The 15,097-nt window shown below is 37.5% G+C and overlaps 1 protein-coding gene across 1 annotated transcript; it reads right to left on the reverse strand.

Annotated features, from left to right (window-relative positions):
- Nucleotides 1-336: 336 nt before the first annotated feature.
- On the reverse strand, nt 337-13,130 carry zgc:113210 (uncharacterized protein LOC541387 homolog). The gene is made up of 9 exons (XM_052139063.1): nt 12,729-13,130; nt 12,413-12,543; nt 9,854-9,962; nt 6,972-7,166; nt 4,540-5,570; nt 2,775-2,844; nt 2,517-2,691; nt 1,802-1,964; nt 337-532 (listed from the first exon to the last, which is right to left on the reverse strand). Exons 1-8 carry the CDS (start codon nt 12,991-12,993, stop codon nt 1,802-1,804), a joined length of 2,139 nt encoding a protein of 712 aa, XP_051995023.1. The 5' UTR covers nt 12,994-13,130; the 3' UTR covers nt 337-532.
- Between the last annotated feature and the right edge of the window lie 1,967 nt (nt 13,131-15,097).

Genomic DNA, 15,097 nt, shown 5'->3' on the forward strand with positions numbered 1-15,097 from the left:
AGTAAATCTACATTACTCACTTTTGTGTATCAAAACCTCTTTGTAAGCATAACTAATTTTAAATTCTGTGGTGCACTGTTGAAATGAATGTTGCTAGAAAAAAAAAATCAACAAACTCATTAACTTTTATATCTTTTGTACTGTCTTTAGTGTAGAATATTTTACATTAAGAGTTTGTTGCAAGTAAATTACTGTAATAGGTATTGTGAAGAGTAAATTTACAGTACACAATACATATATTTTACAGCAATCTACCAGTAAATATCCTATAAAACTGTAGTAATGTAAAAGTGTACAAAATTGTTGATGTTATTCTTTAATAAAAGCACAATAAAAGATTATTAATTTTTTATTGTTGCATGGATGACTTGAACTTAATAATAATTATGATATAAACATTCCAGCAACATTCCAGTAGAACAGTACATGTAACAAGGAAAAATGCAAGGTGACAATGTGGAAGAAAAAATAAATCATGGTAGTAGTCCATTGTGGCAGTACTAGCAGTACTCCATCAGTGGTCAATGCAGGGCTGGAATAAAAAAACAAACAAAGAAAGAACAGAACAACAGATTGTTAGTTACATTAAGAATTAAAGAAGTCATGTCATGAGGAATCAAATTTTCCTTGATATTTTGACAATAAAGAGGTCATTCTACTATAAAAACATACTGTACATTTCAGAACTCAAAACCAACCTGCAAAAACACCTCGTTCTCTACTTAAAGTCTACAGTAACTCAGATAAACACTCTGTACAATTGTGCTGAGAAGAATATCATCTCAGACTGCTATTCTGAGATGCGGGTTGGCGCTGTTTTGGCTGCACGAGGGGGACCAACACAATATTAGGCAGGTGGTTTTAATGTTGTGGCTGATCGGTGTATGCGCCTCATGTGGATGTGACTTCAGTGTATTTTAGCATGGATAATGTTTTTTTTGCCTCATATCAGAGTGGATTGCTTGTGAACCAGTCATAAAACGATTCAAGCTATGCAAAGGAACTGTTATTGAAGGATGGGGCTGTTAAAACACTGTTGGACCTGATGCAAAACAGTAAGTTAACAGTTCCATTCATGAATATTTCAAATGTTCTGACTGTTTGATGGTTTATGGTGCTGACACTGTTTACGCCAGGCGCATTCGTTGACACGACGCAACGGCCTGAGGCCGTCTACACCGGGCGCATCGACACAAATTTTCTAAACCGTTTATTTGTGTTGTTGGCAGTTGTAGCGCCTGCGTGTGCAGTGCAAAATGGAACTAGACCTCTGTTTACTGTTGGTGCAATGCAACGCAAAGCAGTAATGGATTCTATGGCTTTTTACACAACTTGACTCTCACATCCGGTGTAGACAGGGTGTGAATGTTAACAGTTGTGCTTGATATGAACAGTTTAATATATTCAGATGCAATGTGTTGGATGTGAGTTGTGTGTAAACCCTGAAATTTTGTTTTATAACCCTGAAATTTTGTTTTAGAATGTTGAGGGTCTTGTACATTGTTTTAAGCAGGCGCTTATGCCAAAACCGAGCATTTCAGACAGAGAGCCAGAGACAGGGTGGAAAATGTTAATCTATTACTAGATTATGAATGTTTCAATGCAAAAAAAAAAAAAAAAATTACTTAACATTATCAGTGGACCTCATTGAAGATAATTAAACTATAAAAAAAAAATAGCATTTCATGACCCCTTAAACATCATGAGTTAATACTCTGTAATCACATGCTTCAATACCATGACGTTTTCTTTATATTTCTATAAACAGATTTTTTAGCTTCTTATCACTGCTTCCACTTACTTAATTTGATGTTTTCCATTCAAATTCAGAAAGCCTCTGCAGAAATGTAGCCACACGAGGATTGAAGTTCTGAGATTTCCTTTGTACAGCTGAGCCTGTCCTTCGGCTTGTACCTGATTTTGAGGTACACTTCGTCCCCTCAGGATTAATCCTTACAAAGAATCTAAAGAACATGAGATCAGATTTCAGGCGAAATATACATTTTGGCCACTGTTTTAAGGGGTTGTACGAAGATCATATTTTCTTCCTTGGGTTGTGGAATAACCAGAGATTCATGACCTTGTTTATCCAATTCCATCAATTGATAAAATTACAATGTAATTGAAATTGTAAGCGAGTTCTCTTGATGTTAATGCACAATAAAAGTTATTTTGAATGATTAATTATGAATATACATTAAACAATAAGCCTAACCATTAGAGTTACTGTGTGTAGTTACGGTTACATGAACGGAGCATAAAGCTGCATGATTTTAGGTATCATTCATATCTGAAGCAAAAACTTTACAGAACATGGTTTAATACTACAAGGGGGATGAAGGCAGAGATAGCCTTCAAGCAGAGCCAGAGGTGGAGAGGAGGAAAGGAGGAAGAGAGAGAGCTTTCCCCAAATATTAAAGCCTTTATATGTCCTACTTTGTTAATAAACCACAAACAGTGCCCAAACGGCAGTTGCCAAAACCGTACTTTTGACTGGTTCCATGCTCATCACTTACCTCTGAATGAGCTCTAGGGTAGAACTGGCTGACTCCTCATACTCTATATTAAAAACATAGAAGCACCCAAAGAACACAGACAATGCGGCTGTAAAGTCCATCTGGTTGTCTATTGAATGTGTTACTCTGCCCTCAATGCTGATAAACCACTTGGATGAAGTCAGTAATGTATCACCTGAAATATAATGAGTCAATTTAAATACATAAATCCAAGTACAAGTTAGCATATGCATAGTGTATTATAGAAATGTCTCTTACCAAGCATGATGAGCCTTGGAGTTGCCGGTAAGGTCAGTTCATTTTCGATGGACATCTTGGTGGAAGTTTCCTTGAATACAAAAGATTACTTAGTTGTTTTAATTAAGCAGTATCTCTTTAAAGGGAGATGGGCTACTCTCAGCACAAACTGAGGGTCATATCTGGTTTAATACAACCATTTAACACAAGGCCATTTACTTTTTAACATGCACAGTTTTAACTCCTTGCTTATTATTCATATGTCCACCACAAACTCTCACATATCTATTCAGGAAGGAGACAGTCTTCTCTATGAATATGATCACTAAAGAAAGCAGATGAAACAACTGGCCACTGTGGTTGTTTGCAGTATGCATTCACATGACTTTTCATTAAATAAAAGGTGTTTCGCGATAAAGGTGTAGAGATGCTTTTGGACCATTTTCTGTATATCCATTTCGCATATTCAATTCAACAACACTCAGGGTAAACTTCATTATTCAACTGTGTTGCAAATGTGTTCATTGGATACAATTCCATTTTGATTTCGAGACTCACATTTCCAGAAAAGTTTCTGATTTAGATTAATTTGGGTATATTTAGGTTATGATGTCCATTTTACTTCCATATGAAGGAAATTCTCTCTCAGCTAATGCTGTTAATTATACAGAGGACCTTCTAACTTGGTACATTACAGAAATGTTACTTTGACAAATTTAATTTTATCATCATATTAGTTTTTGGTCACATTTTAGCTTTTAAAAAAATGTACAATAAATTTTTTCCATAAATTAAATAAATAAATCTGTCTTGATATTGCATATATTATATTCCATATATATATATTCTGTTACATGTTATTCACAAGTATTTACATTGATATCAAGAAACGTGCTAAAATGGTACTGTCTCTTTAAGAATGGCGACAGTTCATTGAGTGTCCTACAGAAGAGTTTATTTTTTTTGTGTAAAACAAAAAACTGACTGTAAAGAAGAGAAAGGGTATTAAAAGAGACATTATTCAATGACAAAAGGATTTGAACATGCATTACATGGAACGAGTCAAACCAAACGTTTACGCTCAACATGCAGTGAGAGGACCAAGGTGCTTAAGTTCTTCGCCACTATACTACTCAATAACTAGCGAGTGAAAAATCTGATTTTTTTACCAGCCATTTTTATTCGCAGAGCTTGTAATTTGGTCGCATAAGCAAGTGATTTACTCCGATAGTAAAGGGTTGCGCAGAGTAAAAGATTGATTTTGAGATTTTAAGAAACGATCTCAGGATCGTTCATATGAAGGTCACGATTAAGCATAAAATTTATATTTTTATCCAGTCCTATATTTATAAAATAATATAATCTGATTTACTCTTGGATTATTTATTGCATCACTTGTATTACTGATTGCTTATTACTTACCCTAACCCCTTTAGATGACTTATTCCACGTTTTTATGAAAATCGCATTTTAAGTGTAGAAGGTACCAATTGACAAGTCAAGACTGGTGAGTATGTAATCGATATGTAATCATGTAATCCAAAAAAATTAACTGCAATCTGATTGAAAAGTAATCTAATAACAGGTACTTGATTTTTGTAATCTGGATGTAGTCCATTACTACATGTTAGGGGTGCTTGAATTATATTACAAGTTTCATTCAGACAGAGCTGTTAAAACCCTTATGCAGAGACCACAACCGCTCTGCTACTCTCTCCGCTCAAGACTTTTAATGTGACTATTTACTACTATTTAAATATACTTTTACTACATCATAATTACTTACATCTGCTAAGATGAACAAAGCATTATCCTTTTCCTTGAAGTAGTTCATCATTAACAAGATGGCCGATATGGCAGTCTTGTTATTATTTGGAGCAGCGGTGTCATCATCTATCTCGTTGAGGAGACTCTGGACCTCTCCGTTCCACTTCAGTTTCTGACTATGGAAGTAGTTTAAAATTCTCTTGGCCTTGGTTATAAAGGTTTCGCTGAAGCGACTTCTAATGTCAATGCCAGTCAGGGTTTTGAAGTGCCTGCAGAGACCTCTTTCGGTGAACAGGAATGGCCAATGTACTTCTATTTCACTGATTGTAGGAGGGGGACATGAGTTGATCATATGGCGCTGGTAAACGTAAGTCTGCTGCATTAAGTCGTCGACGTTTGGCAACTCTGCAGCCCTTGGACCAGCAGACTGAAAAATCTCTGCCGCAACCTTTCTCTTCATTTCAAGAGAATGTGGTGTCTCTCCATCTGGAATGGAGGAAGGTTGCCAATTAATGCATCCGTAACTGTCCACTTTACATCTGACTTTTTTCATTGTGTTACTGTCCTGATGTCCAGATCTCTTTATTGTTGGTCTTCTTGGTCGACGAATCCTGTGTTCCAAAATGTCTCTATTCACGTGTTCTACCCTAGTTTTTAGTTGTCTTTGAAGGCAACTAAAGCCATTTCCAAGCTGTTCCCCTTCCTCAGAAATGTCTCCAAATGTTTGGGGATACGTAGACACAATGTGTCGTGCCACTTCTCCACAGGCAGCTAAGTTTGGGTTTGGGCAAAGGACTTGCATGGCTGCCACAACAATCCTAACAAACTCTCTTCTTGGGCCAGGCCGTGCCCTCTCCCCATTTGACGTTGCCTGAACAAGAGCCGCAGGCATGCGGTCCCAAGGAACCTGGAAACTTCTGACCCAATCAGAATTTGCAGGATAGTAAGAAATTAAAGGCTGTTCAGGAAGGGATTCAGTTGATGATATTGGAGTAAGTGTGATCTCATTAGTTGTTTCATCCTCTTGTCCATTGAATTCTTGGAAAAAGTCTTTAAGGAGATACAGAGAAACAGGTAAATATTGAAAATGCAACCATTTGCCCTCTTCAGACGCCTCCGCACCATGATTAGGGTTGGGAACAGAGAACCGGTATTTATTAAGGACTGGTTCCATTTTTCAATTTAAATACCAGAACCATGACTTACGGTTCCATTAATGGTTCTATTGTATAACATGCATTCTTTCGCCGGTGTGGACGGAACACCATAAAAGTCTTTCTACCAAGTCAGCCCACTTTTGGCCATCTTTAGAATGCTCCCAGGAAGCTATTTTTCTATGTAACCAGGTGGCATACAAGTACAGCTCCTATCTACTTGAATGGGGAAAGACCGAAATCTCCACAACGGTTGGTCAAAATTACGATCAAATTTCAAATCAAAAGTAAAATCACTGGTATCATAAAATGTGCTTCTTTACCTCAGATTATGCGGTGTTCTCGAGTTGATTGACAGGCGATGTCTGGATCTAAAAGGTGAGTGGCTCTTTTACCTGTTAATTTTCAAATTTCTCCCAATCGTCAACAGAAGTGGCCTGACTTTGCTAAAAAGTTTGACACCATTCTGAAATACTCTGACAGTGTTTCCTGCACTACCAATCAACAGCACTGCAACACCACCACAATATCAGCGCTAAACATACGACGCGACCACTATAGTCCATTTATGGAACAAATGACTTTTGCAAGAGTCTGTTCTGTTAAAATCTGAAATGTTCCTATCAGTTTTTTTAACAGGCTACTAAGGGTAGTAAATTCAATATTAATTGCATTTGTTATTTACAAATATTTCTTCCTCAAAAGTACTTAAACAATCATTAATTGAACCATAAATGAACCAGAATCGTTTGGAGTAACTGGAATGGTTCAATTCCTAACGATTCCCATCCCTAACCATGCTTAATTAGCTTTGTGCAGCAAAGCTATAATGTTCTGAAAACAAAGAAAATCATTTGTAACATATTTTTGTTCACTGAGTTGCAATCTCAGTAGAAAAATTATGTAATGCATTTATTAAAATTACGTATTTCTTTACAAGCATTCAAGATAATAGGTCAATGTTTTGAAACAACAGATGGAGAAAAAGTAGCTCAGTTTCATGCTCTCCACAAGAAATATCTGGTCTAACATTAAATAAAGGCTAGAGAAAATGTTAAGACTAAAATGTAGCAAAACTCGAGAGCCACATTGAATTTGAGAACTTGTACAATAAATATTTGTCCTTGTAAGTTGAAAGTTGCAGTCTGCACTCACAGACAATAATGAAAAACCTTGATTGGTCCGGCATCGTTTTTTCCATCTCTTGTGATCGGTCACGACTTCATTGGCCTCGTGTTATTTATATTCATAACTATAATGTTATTTCTGTTAGTGTTGCTTTAAATGTATGTCTTACCTCTTTGTTTGAATGTTTTTACTAGTTTTCGACATTGTATGGGTTCCAAAAAGTCCTGCAGATCTGTGACCTCTACTAGGCAAAGGTCTTCTATCTTCTCAACACCAACCACAAAAGTAAGATGATTGATCATATTCTGAAGTGTTTTTAAGTCCAATTCTGGGAGAATTCTTTTAATTTCCTCTTGGACTGCACCTGTTGTGGTTTAACAAGAGGACAGAGTGATGTAAGAGCACACAGAGAAGCCTGCAACCTTTATATACACAACAATGGACTGTAATCCAAGAGATTGTTTCCATTAGCACTCACATATTTCTGATCTCAATAGTGCAATTGGGCAATCTGTGAATAGCCAAGGTCAGAAAAAAGCATTGACAAGTACAGCTCAATAATAAAGCACACTTGAGTGTGACTTTATATAAAATCTTCAAAGTAGCTGTATATTTGATTTTTGACAGGAATGAAAATGACACTTGCAGTCTCTTCGATGGGTTTTACTGGTGTATTTCTGGAGTTACAGGCAATCCAATTTGTATTTATTTTTTCTCCCATATTAGACTAACACCATTGGCATTTAATGCAACAAGGGGTTCTGAAGCTAGAATTTTGGTAATAGACCTACCTATCTCTGTAAAAAAATTAAATCATGATGCTGCCACCTCTCTAGGTTTTTTTTTTACCTGTAGTTTTACGTTTAAGTCACAGGTGATTATTTTAATTTTCACCCCCGTCGACATTTCCAAAATATTGGATTACTCAGTTCTGTACAACGGGACTAAAGGCCCCTGGGGTAAAAGGCACATTTGATTTGATTTTCCCCCAAAACTCTAAATAGTAACAAAACTATACTTTCCTTAACACCAGTTTGTCAATATGCACTGCAAAATATTCCTGATCCATGAGGTCATTGTGTGCAATGTCTAAAGTTTGAGTTTAGAGTGATTTAATTAACATTTATACATTTTTAAAATGTGGCAAATTTATGTAGCAAATGAAAATCCCTGAAATTATCACATATATTTTTAGGCAAAATACAACATTTTACATTTTCAGTTTTGTTCAAGGTGATTAAATCTAAAGTTTTTTTAATAACTGTCAGTGTCCAATAAGTGTAAGGATGGTTTTTGGGGTAAAAAGACCCCTGTTGCAGGGGTTAAAGACCACTATAAAATACTTTTTTGAGTGGGGTGAATAGACTTTTTAGAAAAATATTCAAAGTGGGCTCACATTGACTGATCTAATCACAATGGAGACCATTTTCTGAAGTGTTTATTTGGAATAAGTGTTACCTTTTTGTTACTCAAAAAGCATCTTGTTGTCTCAAAAGTAGTTTCATAGATTTTTTTAACTATTGTCCCCCCCTTTTTTTTTTTAAACAATATCACTGTAACCCCACATTGCCTCATCACCTTTAAAAAATGTTTTTAAATAATTTACGTTATTATTTATTTTCCCACAAATTATGTTGCTCTCCATCAATATTCAATAAAAAATAAATGTATTTTTTTATATATACTTTGTGACTCTGCTCTCCTAAGATTTTCTAATGACATTTTACTTACTACGGATTCTGGGAAACCTATGGCTCTTGTCCTATTAGACCTTAGCTCAGCCTTTGATTTGATTGATCTTAACATCCTTCCGTCCCACCTGGAGTCATGTTTGGGCATTCGAGGTACAGTCCTGCAATGGTTTGGTTCATACTTAACTAATAGGAAATTCACTGTCTGTCTTTGACCTCACTAATATTCTGTATTGCATCACTGTTGTGGCATACCACAGGGCTCAATACTCGGTCCTTTATTGTTTTCTCTATATATCCTCCCCTTAGGCTCTATTTTCAACAAATACGGAGTGTCCTTCCACTGTTATGCAGATGACACCCAAATCTATTTCCCTCTAAAGCATAATGTCAAGCACGACATACAGCCGTGCTTAGAAGAACAAGAATCATGGCTTGCACACAATTTTTTAAACCATAACGAGAGAAAAACTGAAATTGTGTTGTTTGGACCGAATGACAACAGCGATCTTGACATTGACCTAGGCTCTCTTACCCCATACAGTACTTTGCGTGCTAGGAACTTAGGTGTACTGTTTGACAGTAGCCTAAAATTTGATGTGCTGTAGTTAAATAGTGTTTTTATCATCTTCGTCTACTGACGAAAGTTCTTCCTGTCCATGAGCAATTTCAAAACCATGATTCATGGCTTTGTTTCATCGCGTCTGCATTATTGCAACTCGCTTTATTTTGGAATCTCCCATTCTTCTCTTTGCTGTCTTCAATTAGTCCAAAACGTGGCTGCCAGACTCTTAAAGGGGAAAAATACATTTCACCACATTACACCAGTCCTGATTTCAATGCGTTGGCTCCCCATCAAATATAGGATTGATTTTAAAATGTTATTATTTTTGTTCAAATCCCTAAAGATTGCATTTGCAATCGTCGGTCCCAAGCTCTGGAACAGTCTACTGACTCATATTAGAACTGCCCCTTCTATTTTGGTTTTTAAAACTCAAATTAAATCTCATCTATTTTCTTTGTCTTTTAACCTTCCTTGAATCTCTGTTCCCTGTGAGTGCATCATAATATTTGCTTGTTTGGTTTGTATACTTTTGACTGTACAGCACTTTGGTCAACCTTGGTTGTTTTTAAATGTGCTATATAAATTAATATTTATTGATTGATTGATATTGACCTATTGTATTTCATATTTTGGCTTTCATTATAATTTATATTTATCTTTCATCAGTAAAAAAAAAAATTAAAATATCAAACATAACATTTTGAGCAGGGGACCTTTGGCTGAGTTGACATGGGATGACCTGAATGCATCCTGCAAATTCAGGGGGATACATTATCCAGTTGTCTCTCCACATACCTCTCAAACTCTTATTCTGATCATCCTCTGTTTTATCTGAAGAGGAATCCTCAGATGTTTCCTCCTTGATCATGACCATGTCTGGTTCTTCATCCAGCAAATTTACTGGCTAAAGGATGGAAAAAAAGAGAGAACTATAAGATATAACATTGCTTTTAAAGGAATATTCCAGGTTCAATACAAGTTGCTCAACAGACAGCATCTGTTACATAATGATGATTAACACAAACATTTGTTTCAACTTGTTCCTCTTCAGATAAAATCAAAGTTACATGAGACACTTACAATAAAAGTGAATGTGGCCAATTTTTGGAGGGATTTAAAAGGCAGAAATGTGAAGCTTATAATTTTATAAAAACACTTTAATTCTTCTGTTAATACAAATTTATCATTTGAGCTGTAAAGTAGTTTAAATTGTAATTTTTACAGTCATTTTATGGTTTAAATGTTGACATTACATCGTCATGGTAACAAAGTTGTAAAATTAGCAATAACTTTATACAGAAAAGGTTTATCACACTAAATTCATGTTAACACACATATCCTTTATGTCTTGTGGTTATACTTGAATTATGGAGTGGAGTATTTTCACATAAAAATTGGCCCCCATTCACTTATTGTAAGTGCCCCACAGTAACACAGAAAAGGAGGAAAAATTCAATATACATTTTTGTGGTAATCAAATGTTACCAAAAATGCTGTCAATAGATCTTAACTTCTATTAAACCCAGAATATTTCTTTAGAAGAACTCAATGTACAGTACATAATGTAGATCCAACCTGGGCAACTTACGGCTCCACATGGTTTAAAGTGACCTGCGGCTCATTTAATCTAAAAGAGTTTTTTTCTTCATTGGATATTGCAGTTATCTTGCATTGGCACCAAACGCGCCTCCACAAGCTTTAATCATACTCAGGGTTGCCAGATAAGAGATGCAACACCCCGAATTTGAGATTTATACTTCTGCAAATTGGAAATATTACGCCTAATGTTATCCTTAATTTGTGCAATCTGGCAAACTTGCATGCAAGTGCACTCTTTCTAGCTCTCGCTTTCTCATTTGAACAAACTTAGCCATCTCTAGTACGATATTCTGCTCATGGAAAAGTGGGATACGGCCACTCCGTGTCCATTTTTGAGGTGGCTTGTGATGTTTGGTGCTACCAAGTTTGTAGGTAAACCTTCTCAGTGATGAAATTACATTTAAAATATATCTTGGCATCATTGACACGCAAGCAAAAGCAAGCGAGAGACGAATATGTACAGTATATGTATTTTTTATTTGTGCAATTTAAAAATGTTGAAGTCCCCTCGCACCTGTATGTAAATCTAACTCTTGCAGTAATCATTTATCATAGTCATGCAGCCGGTGTTATTCTGTTGTGTGCTGAATGGAAAGTCAAACCATTGACGAGACCTGCTTCATGAACCTTTTAACATGTAAACCGGTAATGTTTTGAGAATAAAATAAGCAAACTCGCCCACTTTGGCTTACTTGGTGCCAAATAAATGGCACATTCTATTCACATTGACATTATATAGTATATACAGTACATAACTTAAATTCCAATTAAATTATAGTCAATAAATAAAGTATATGGCAGAATTCTTACAGATTGCTGCTACATTGTGCAATTACATGTAATCCCTAATTTAAAATGTAACACTCCCCTCATAGATTTCATTGATGCAAAATCCTAACCATATAGAGCCTTTAAGGGTGAGTAGCCTGTCAGGGCCACTTTCTCCCATCACGATCTTACAAGCTGTGCAGGGGCAGGATGCCATGATTTGGGGGACCTATCCCCCATCACGAACTTGCAAAATGTGCAGGGGCATGATGCCATGATTTGGGGGACCTATCCCCCATCACGAACTTGCAAAATGTGCAGGGGCATGATGCCATGATTTGGGGACCTATCCCCATCACGAACTTGCAAAATGTGCAGGGGCATGATGCCATGATTTGGGGGACCTATCCCCCATCACGAACTTGCAAAATGTGCAGGGGCATGATGCCATGATTTGGGGGACCTATCCCCCATCACGAACTTGCAAAATGTGCAGGGGCATGATGCCATGATTTGGGGGACCTATCCCCCATCACGAACTTGCGAGTTCTGTGTGGGTTGGGACGGCACAATTTGGGGCACCTTCCTCCCATCGCGAGATCGCGAGCTCTGTGTGGAGGTTGCCTGGCAGGTACCCTGTTGTACCGCCCCAGAGATTGTTACCACGCTAGACACCTACCTATGCCAATTTGCGACAAACATTAAAAGTTCAATAATTGTCTATTTATTTATTTCCATTAAAACAGACCCCTGATGTTGAGAGTGTTAAACTGAATAATAAATGAACAGGAACAATTAATTGTGGAATAGTCCCATTAGTCACAGATACACTTCAGAAAATTGAGTACACAACTATTTCTGAGCTTAAAATATACGAAAACAAAATCAATGCGGAACATTGTATCTCAAAAGTGGCCCCCTATGCACTACTTAAAGCCCGATGTGGCCCCTGGAACAAAATAATTGCCCACCCCGTTGTAGACCAACCTCCGCTATAAGGACTGCAGAGCTGAGATGTTGGTCTTCTTGTTGACCAACATTTGACTCCTCATGTTTCCATAGATTCAGGCACCATTCCTTACCGAAGACATTGTCAATTGCGGGACGATGTGCAGTGTCTGCAAAACATATGATATTGTTTTAAGTGAATGCTTTTATCCATTATATAGCTTGTTTATTATTATATAAAGTTTTAACTAAACATAATGCAATACACACCAATCCATTAAGTCACAATTTTTGCATTTAACTTTGGTAAAACAGGCATCGTGCATCAGAAAGTGTCAGTTTTACTATAAATGACCTGTCAGTCCTGAGTGGCTCAATGCAGCATCTGTCCCGTTCATCTTTCCAGCGGTTTTCCGGGCTGTTTGAAGTTCACTTTCCAGAAAATGACATTTCTGTCGCAGAGATTCAATTTGGTTTGTACATCTTGATATCTCTGAACGCAGCATCAATGAATTATCCTCGAAGAGTTTGCCTATTTCTACAATAGCGGTCTTCGCCAACATTTCCATTATGGATGTTAACTGTGTCTGAAAATCAACAGCATTGGCCATGATGTCCATAATTTACGGCAGTATTTAACAATGATATAAATAGTCGTTCTTCAATCCGGCAGCCCTATTAATGTCTTAATAGAGCTGCTTATTTCTATTCTCAACAAACAATGCCAGTGTTAATTAAGATTTTTCTGTAGATGGAAACAAAGCGTTAAACAGAAAAGGATCATGGGACGAATTACCGTAAACCACCACATAAACCTGCTAATAAAATTTCTTAAAGGTGCAGTACGTAAGATTCAGAAACCCTTGTTATTAGTGACACCTGTGGCCGTTAAATGAACTGCAGCCATCTACCTGCCGCTTGTGCTTGCGCACACACTCCTAGCAACGGCCAAAACAATGATGTAATGTACAAAGACACGTTGTCATGCTGAAAGCTGAGGTAGCAAAATTAAAATTACACAGTTATGATTGTTTTACTACAAACTTTGAGACTAAAATAAAACTACTTATCAGCTAACATAGCATACGATACACACATACAGCTACATACTACCAAACTATACCAGACAGTTTACTGTTCCACTGCAGTTATGTTGCACTATTGTATATTTTGTATGGGTTAGGGTTAGGTTTTAGTATAAAGAGAAGATCGTTTAAATTATTTGAAAGTTATGAAGCAAGGTAGCTTGTAATTTGTCAGCGTTAGCAGGCAAGATCAAGTTATCTAAAATTACACAGTTCAGTCCTTATGGCACTATATTTCACATGCTTTGCAGTTATGTAAGTTTACCTGTCCAATAAGAAGAATGCCAATTCAGGGTCGGTTTTGATCCCCAAAACCTGTTTTAATCCCCAATTCAGTCCTGATCTAGGGCAGGGTTTTTATTTTTACTGGGGTCGAAGGGTGCTAGGCGGTACGTGAAAAATTTCAGAGAAATTAAAACGTGCAAAAAATTAATAAATTGTTACGTCTACGGTTGCTAATATTAATTTGGGTCAAAAATAACTAACACTGAATGACAAACTATAATGGCATCCACATTTTTGCCACCATGAGACCAAACCGTTGCTTTGTCAGTCATTGCAATTTTAGCATTGACTCCTTATTCCGTGCACACAAGAAACGATAATTTCTTACGTTGACAAAATTTGTTTTCATAAGATATAAGCATTTAAGTTCTGCAGTCTCCCTCTTCCAGCTAAAAAGACTCAGGGACATCTGATCCATGCTATAGGGTCGTCCCAAACAGATCTTCCAATAAGAATCACTTTGGCAATTGTCTTCGAAGGAGGGTATAGGGATGATAACTTCTGAAGGGGACGCATCTACACGGGACGCAAGGAAAGTTGCTGGAGTTTATTTATATTTTAGTGCAGCTGGAGGTTTCTTAGGATGTACAGCTTGAATCAGTTCCCTATCAAGAGGTCTCTCCTATTGCGTAAGTAGCTTACGCTATGGGAACACCATGAAATAAAGAAATCGACTCGGTTACTAATGTAACCTCGTTGCCCTGAGAGGAGGGAACGAGTATTGCGTAAGTAGCTTACACTATGGGAAAACTCCGTTTCTCGAGAAATATTGAAGTCTTTATGTAAAACGCATTGCAGCTGCACAGCAGACAGCAATGAGCGAGGCAGCTCGGTCATTGGCTGTGCTGCAGCAACTTGCTCGAACCAATGACGGGGTGACTCTGAACGCAGCGACCAATGGCGGCGCTGCGCTCAGCGCTCAGAGCCCGCCAAGATGGGCGTGGCTTAATGCTATATATTAGGCGCCCCGTCATGAGAGTTCTTCAGATTTAATCTCCTTCAGCAAAGACCTTCTCTTCGCAGGATCCTCCGGAATGTTGGAGTCTTTCGCCCGCCGTTGAAAAGCCTACAGCAGGACCGCTAAGAGGACGCCGGCGCCTTCAGTCGCCTTCGAAGCCTTCTGCTATGCCATCCAGCACGCATCGCTGTATCCTTTTACTACAAGCGCTCGCCTCTGCGACACTTTCTGATTAAGTAAAAGATTTTCAAGGCGTTGTTGCAAATGCCTTCAGCCTGCGCCTCGTGCAGAGGCCCTCTTCCTGACGGGGATCGTCACATCATTTGCACTCGCTGCCTGGGACCGGACCATGCAGAAGCTGCTCTCACTCAGGGCGGATGCCCCGAATGTGACTCC

This window comes from Xyrauchen texanus, chromosome 12 (genome assembly GCF_025860055.1).
Source record: "Xyrauchen texanus isolate HMW12.3.18 chromosome 12, RBS_HiC_50CHRs, whole genome shotgun sequence".
NCBI lineage: Eukaryota > Metazoa > Chordata > Actinopteri > Cypriniformes > Catostomidae > Xyrauchen > Xyrauchen texanus.